The sequence below is a fragment of the Vitis riparia genome, chromosome 13, assembly GCF_004353265.1.
Source record: "Vitis riparia cultivar Riparia Gloire de Montpellier isolate 1030 chromosome 13, EGFV_Vit.rip_1.0, whole genome shotgun sequence".
NCBI lineage: Eukaryota > Viridiplantae > Streptophyta > Magnoliopsida > Vitales > Vitaceae > Vitis > Vitis riparia.
In genome coordinates this window covers 24645837-24653683 of record NC_048443.1, presented here as the reverse complement: position 1 = coordinate 24653683, position 7847 = coordinate 24645837, and the positions used below count along the sequence as shown (strand labels likewise).

General features: G+C 32.7%; 1 protein-coding gene across 1 annotated transcript; it reads right to left on the bottom strand.

The window, feature by feature from the left end:
- LOC117927757 (uncharacterized protein YKR070W-like) lies at positions 1 to 7847 on the bottom strand. Its single transcript, XM_034847417.1, is given in 13 exon segments — positions 1 to 166; positions 1023 to 1106; positions 1244 to 1448; positions 2764 to 2831; positions 3283 to 3378; positions 4451 to 4464; positions 4467 to 4651; positions 4749 to 4820; positions 5916 to 5956; positions 6090 to 6163; positions 7058 to 7093; positions 7440 to 7543; positions 7724 to 7847. Coding segments are annotated over 13 exon segments (1128 nt in total). The 5' UTR covers positions 7813 to 7847; the 3' UTR covers positions 1 to 106.

Here is a 7847-nt window from a genome sequence, read left to right as displayed (position 1 = left end):
TAAAAGAACACTCTACTATAAATTAAAATTAATAAATTACTTTTATATCCAAGTTCAAACTCATCTGACTCATTGAACTCTTTTGTACAAAGGAATCATCAACCTACTAGAAAGAACACTCCTTTTTCAAAATATAGTCCACCGCCTCTTCAACAGTATCAACAACCTGCACAAACAGTGTACAAGATAAATTTACTCTGAATTTGTGGAAATTCCCTTCTAAGGTCATTCTTAAAATTTAATCTAGTTGGAGCAACAGTTACAGAAACATAAAGATTATTTATTTATTTTTTTATTAGAGGCAAATATTTTATTATCATGAATTAACCAGTAAGATTTGGCACAACAAGAAAACTATAATTGATTTCCTACCACAAGAAAGAAGAAGCCAGCTTCATCATATGATGAACAGAAATTGGTCATGAATATTTTAGAGGGAAACACCTTCATCTATGAACCAAGTTTAACCATAAGGACAACATCTTCTAGAATTCCAAATCTCACATGCCATGAATAAAAAGAAAGATGTCTTAGTTGATTGCCTACAAATTATTTCGGACTAGCCAAGGCTATGTACCTGTCCTATAAAGTAAGAGATTTAAACTAAAAAAAATCTTAAATAAAATTAAGAGATAAATATTTTTATAGAAGAGTTTAAGAAGAGATTTTAGGATTGACCCCTTTTTTTTTTTTTTCCATATATCAAATAAAAACCTCTTCTTCACAAAGATCCTTTTACAGTTGTGTTTCACTATAAGATAATACTTGTGCCAAACGAGCCCTTGAAATTAGTACCTAAAGAATGTTTGCTGACTTCAAATAAAAACCTAAAAATAGTGTTATTTGCATGCATGATGGATTATAACTTGCATCTGTTCCTTTTCAGTTGCAGCAAAAAACAAATAAGACCAAGGATTTTTATTTTTTTTAACACATTTTTTAGTTTTAGGAACCCTTGTCACATCATAATGCCAAGCATAAAACTCAATATGCATCCTTTAGATCTCATTGTCCAACCTTACCAAATCAGCAGGAAACTCTGCATGGTTTTCCTTCCCCTTGAAAACGCCTGTTCTAGTCAAAATGGAAAACCAAGGATGCCCTGCCTGAGAATTAAAAGGCTGAAAGTAAACTTCTCAGCTTGAATGAGTAAAAAATTAATTGATTCATTTCAATATAATAATGGTGTGAAAAAATTATAAACGTAGAAAGGTTCAAGAACTGTGCTGAGTAGAAAGCTAACCTTTTGGGCGCCTCTGATATCAACTAAAGGATTATCACCAATCATATACAAGGTTTCGAAAGAATTTGAATCAGTGTTTCCATTATCCATGAAATAACCATCATGACATGAAGGCTGAAGTTGTCTCAATATGGCTTCAGCATTTTTGAATACAAATGGATTCGGTTTTCCAAAAGATGTATATTCCAAAGCATTATGGTGAATTCTGCATTGCATTACCACAATTGTAAAAAATTAACAGTAGAACGATATAACACATTTTTTTCATGAAAATTGATATCTATTACAGTTCGTATTTTATCTTAACCATATTTTACTATAAATGTACAATACACAATGCAATACGTAATACAAACATATAATGATGCATACATATTTAACCATTTTTTACAATTTTTAAGAAATATCAAAAAAAAAAAACTTAAAAGAATTAGTGTATTAATTGTCTAAAACGTAAGGTAATGTTAGAAATTGATCATAAAAATGAGAGGGATGAAATAATCCTAGATAAAAAAAACTACATTCTTCTTGTTAAAGGCAATATTGGACATTAATTAAATCTATTCTTATAATAAATACTGGGAAATTTTCATTTGAATAATTTAAATATTGACATTGAAAATGATGATGATTGGAAAATAAAAACTTCGATGGAATATATTAGTTATTTTTATTTTTATTTTATTTTGATGGGGAAAGTATGATGACAAACATGAAATTTGAAGCTTCAGTGATAACACATAAAGACATATATCAACAATACACGTAAGTACATATGCCGAGTTAAAATTTGGAACTAAAAATGATATTTAAAAATTCAAAAAGTTTATTTATTTGGATTTTGTGATGTTATGCATTAGAATCATATTTTGTTAAATTGAACATTTTTAAAACTCTAGCATTTGATATTTTCATATGGTATGACATAGTTTAACTCTTTAAATCCCACCACCTTTCATGAAATTAATTATATATCATTCAATACTTTATGCTTCTAATATATGTATACATATATGCATATTTTTCTATTTATTTTTCATTATATAAAAAAAACTTATGATATATGATATGGAAAAATAGAAAAACAATACCCAATATGTTTTAAGAGTTAACAACTAAGTGCATAACCAAAAAATGGAAGCTTCCATGAAATGGGCAGCTGTCAATGCTACCAATCATAGGAAAATTCATAAGCAGTTCAGATATTGCACTATAATGTGCTATCATGTCTGCATGTTAAACATGGAAGAGGTTATTAAGATAATCTAGATGCCCACCTAGCAGGTGCTGTTGGCCCATAATAACTTAATCTATATTGCTTTTAAATGGACCTGGGAGAAGTGGAGGATAATCAGAAATAGTAAGTGCTCATTTTGGATTTTTAAGATGTAGGAACATCTGACTGAACCAACTTTGATATATACCATCCAAGAGGATGTTCACTGATGTATACCAATGCATCTAATTGACACAATACAGGATTTCAAGGGTTACTATATTAAACAAAGCAGAATACTTACCTGTTGAAGATGCTTTCTAGTGCAATCCTGAAGGCACCCATACCAAGACGTTCAGAAGGAAAAGCTGCCTGCACTGAGTAGACACAATTTTGATCAACAAAAAAAGAAATGTAAACAAACAAATCCTACTTCCCAGAGACCCAAATTAAAAGCTGCCAGAAAAAATTATGCATATAGATTCAGGAAGGAGACCACAAGTGGGGCATAATTAGAGGGCATGACCAACAGTTTGACGGCTCTACCAAGTGGAATCCCTAGTCAAGTTCAACTGACAAGGTAGTCTTTAATGATGGGACACCACATATTCCTGCCTGTATCTCTGATTTCCATTTCAACTGTTAGGGAGAATTCAAACAATCAGTAGTTTGAACTTTCCATTTTGTATAATGCCAGAGGTCATAGTTTCTTTTGGACTGACCCATCAAAATCTGGATTGCTGCTTTTACATGTACAGTTATGTACATCAATCTAATGCCTATGGTGAAAATATATCTACAGTTAATTTGGTAAGTTACCAACCTGATATTCAAGATCATCAGCAGCAAAATATAGAGGGGGTTGAGGCCCATTCTCCTGTCCAGGCAGCCCTCCAGATCTTAACACATCACAGAGAACCTAATGCAGTTCATCAATAGTTCAGACCTTTTGCCGGGAAACAAATTATCAGGGTCATAGAAGAAGATTACAAATGCTAAGAACAGAATGCAAGTCTCAATTCGAAATCCAAGTTACTCATAAGGACAACAAGGTTGATGCTTCAGACAATATCTTAAAATGAAATTCAGTTTTTATTTTTTATTAAAAACTATGATTCTCCAATGCTTCACTATTACAAACCTCACAAAGGACCAAATATGAATCTACTCTATAAGGCTTGATCTAAACTATTTTGGGATGGATGAACAAATAATATTTCATCATTCAACTGCATCTAGGACCAGACTTCCACTCACATTTTAGGCCAAAATAACTTCAATAACTAAAGGCTTTTTTGTTCAGCACGTCCGTTCATTTTATAAGGACTTCATTTGAAAAAAAAAAAGGGATTATTTAATAAAATTGGCACAGAGAAATATATCCCATGGAACATCTCAAAACCCACTTATTTAATACATCATGTGCATCCCATATGTGGATACCAGTGTTAGAATCATTGGAATTAATACAAATAACTGTATAAAAAATATCTTCCCTCCAAGATAAATTTACTGTATTCACATACTATTATTGTACTCCTAAAAAATGTTTAAGGAAAAAACTAAGGCCTACATCTTTCAAGATAACATGACTTTCAAGTAACAAGCTACACTGAATGAATAGAGAAACATTTTTCCTAGATGGTTATGAAAGCTTACTTCAAGGATCACCGAGGGAAATTATAGCTCAAAATTTGATGCTGAATATTGGTGGTAAAAGGAGTTGGAAGAATTTTAAGTTCACAAGTACCCATTACTTGTGTTAAAAAGCTCTCGTTCTTTACACTTTAAGTTAGTTAGCATAGTTGATGAAATTGAGCGCATAGCCAATGTACACATCAGCTACCAGATAATGAATTCTAAAGAAACATAACGAATGCAACAGTTTACTGGAACTCTGAGGGCAGCATGGTTTTATAGTAATTGTAATTTGAATTTTAAAGGCAAAGTTAACTGGCTCACAGAGTAGAAAAGAAAGTAAAAAGAAATACCTGAATGTCCCTTCCCAATCAACAGGATCGCTGACAACAAATGCTGCTTTAACTCTGTCAGATAAAACATCATATCTTGGCACCAAGTCCTTGGTGTTGGCTTTGCTATTAAATATCTTCTCTGTTGTCCAGTTTTTATATTGAGATACAGGATCAATGTTCTTAAAGTAAGATGCATACTCATCTAATGAGAGAACTTTTCTGCACATGAAATCAATTTAGCTTAGTATAAAATCTGACAAATTATGCCATGAAAATCAAGAACCAGTCAGACCAAGACATAAGTCTATGAACTTACTTGAAACCATATTCAGACATCACAAGAGCAGGTTCCCCCTTTCCAAGGGCAATGATGAGTTCCTTCTCAAATCTGAAGAAGGAAATATCCATTGAACTAATCGCAAGATAATAAGTGAGTTTCATATAATATTGCAGTGGAACAGTTTTCAAGAATTTCTGTATCAGTGTAAGTTTCAAAAGGTCAAATAAGATGGTGATTCTTCGGGGTTCTATCCAAATGCAGCCACTTCATGCCAAAAGCTGAAATTTAGGTCTGTTACCAGTTCTACCTCCTAAATTATCAAAGAAACCTGCACTGATTAATGGATGATGTCTAAAAATGTTATATCCTTCAAAATAAGTTTATTTAAGCAAAGCTATCTGAATCAACAGTCTCCAAGTCAATTCCTATAAATTCAGTTGGTCTTGAACATGACTATCCTTTAACATTTTCAATTTCTAACGAAAAGATTTCTTATTTAAGGAAATATTTGATTATCTTTATGATGATCAATCTATATAAAAGGATCAAGTCTAAATCAATCAGTTCTCTGAACACATACTTAATGATAGGAAAAAATGCATAAGAAGTTTTTAGAATATAACAAAATCTAAATTATGACATAATTGCTTTATGGCCATCAGAAATTTTCAGAAAGGATGATTTTCTTGCTAAGAAAGTCACAGGTATGATGGCCATCAGACTGGTCCAACTTCATCCAGCGAAAGCAAATTGGGAATAAGAATGAAATAATCACAAGCTCTTGAATTTCACTTTCCCAAAACTCAGCTACCCCTTTGGATCAGCTAATGTGTCAACTGACTCCATTCATTCATTACTAATTAGTAAGAGATGATGGGAAACTAGAATCATCTCAATAAATGCAGCCAATTTCTCAATACAAACTACGCAGTTTTTAATATAGCCTTGCACTGTCCACTTGCATGTATTAGCCTGCTCAGGGAGATAAAGCAACAAAAAAAAATGAAATTAGCAAATGTTATAGGTGTGATTGCTCTGTTGCAGAGTCCTTCATTGGTTGTGGGACTAGGTTGATATGTAGGACCATTTTCAAGATTATACCACCAAAAAAAAAAAACCAAGTTTTTTGGAGAAAAGAAATTTTGTCTTGAGCTCCTAAATGTTTAAATAGAACAAACTCACGTGAAATTAACATAAATATACCTCTTCAACAAATTTTTAAAAGGAGAGTGACCCTGCACAACCTGCATGAGGATGACAGAAAATAGAGAGCATGCCAAAATTTTCCAGTCAAACAATAATTTCTGGAAACATAAAAAAGAGGAATCTGGCATTATATTCTTCTACCAATTGAAAAAAAAAAAAATTGAACACTACCTGAGAAGGTAAAATGTTTACTCCCAAAAGTTCACTTAATTCAGAGGCTCGTCTAGATTCTGGGATCCCGCCACCTATTCAATGGAATGTAACTATCAGTTATTCTACTGCACTACTAGATTTCACACTCCCAAAAGAGATACACATTTAACAAAGATATAACATTTCCCTATCCTGGTCTCATGCAAAACAATTCCCCGATAATGCTCAATTGAGTTTGGTAAAGATGAGAATGCATGATTCTATTGAATGAATTGAGTTTCAGAAATGAATTAGTATACAGATGCTTCTTTTAGAAATAAATGGGAGACACGCTCATATCAGACAAATAAGTAGAATGAAAAAAATAGATTACTGCATTATGAATCAAGCATACAGATGTCTAGTCCCTTCTTTGAACAATTAAAGGCAATTTCTATTTAAATTGTGAACATTGAAACTTTTAAAAAAGGTTATCATTCCTCATGAAGACGGTTGGAACTCGGATTTCAGATGTCTTTGTTAAGAATGAACTTGATAAGCAGGATTAATAACTGACAGAACAAGTTGTCCAGTTTGATAAGCAGGTTTCAGATTGTTTAGAATTTATGATTTATTAATTTGGCTATGTGTAGAAGAATGGTTCTGATATTTCACAATTTGAAAAATCTTTTTTTTCCTTCGCTTCTTCACCAATCTGTTACAGACCAAGTAATCAAAAATACGAAATAGAAAATCAAATGTGCTGTTGTCATTCCATAATCATTCAAAGTTCAGGAAATCATAAATAATTTGAGAATTATTTGGAAAATCAGAAAAATATTTTGAAAATTTTATAGAATTATAAAGATGTATTCGGGGTGTTGTTCTCAGATGATAAATTGGGAATTTTTCAAAAATTTGAAAATAGTTTGAGAATTCTGTTTCTTGGAAATATGAATCAACTGAATGAGGACTATTAGACTGAAAGAATCAACCAAATGACTCACCGTTTGTCAAGAAAAGGAATGGAAACTTCAAGGCACCTACAAACCAGCGATAACTTCAAGTCACCATGACAAAAAGCCAAATGAATTGAATTAAAATGAATACAAAATAACACAACTACAATATTTACTACCACTGATTCCGTTTGATTCCAAAGAAAATCTATTCGTTTACTTGGGACCCAAAAATACAAATGACTCCACTCAAATTGACCCTAATCCAAACATTTGGCTTACTTGAGCTGAGGCGAATTTTCGTTTTTTTTTCTTCCGAAAACCAAAATATATCATTCAAAAAAAAAATCCAGAGTTTTCTCGGGAATCAAATGAAGGGTGTTGCCAAATCAATTCCAAACTCTAGAAAGAGAGTTGAATGTGATAGTACCAGAGTCTCTGTACAATCTTCTCAAAGCTTGAGGGGAGCCTCCAATGGGCACGCGGCCACGAAGGATAACCCCATCGATGTCAAACGCGATACCAAACGACGACCTGCAACCACCAAACACTATAAACCTCCATTTGCCTGTCGAGGAAATACAGAAAAATCATTTTTCGAAAAAGAAAAAAAATAAAAACAACAGAACTATAGTTCTGATTTCTTTTACTTTTTCCCTACATTTTCTCGAGAGTTGAATTGGAAACGATGGAAAAAGAAGGAACATTTCGGACCTGGAGTGAAGCTGGGAGAAGAGACGTAAAGACGGCAATGGTGCTCTGTTTTTCCACCTCAACACCGTGCCAAACGGCCCAAACTTCATCGTTCGCCTTTCACTCCCTCAGCAACCTGCCCTTA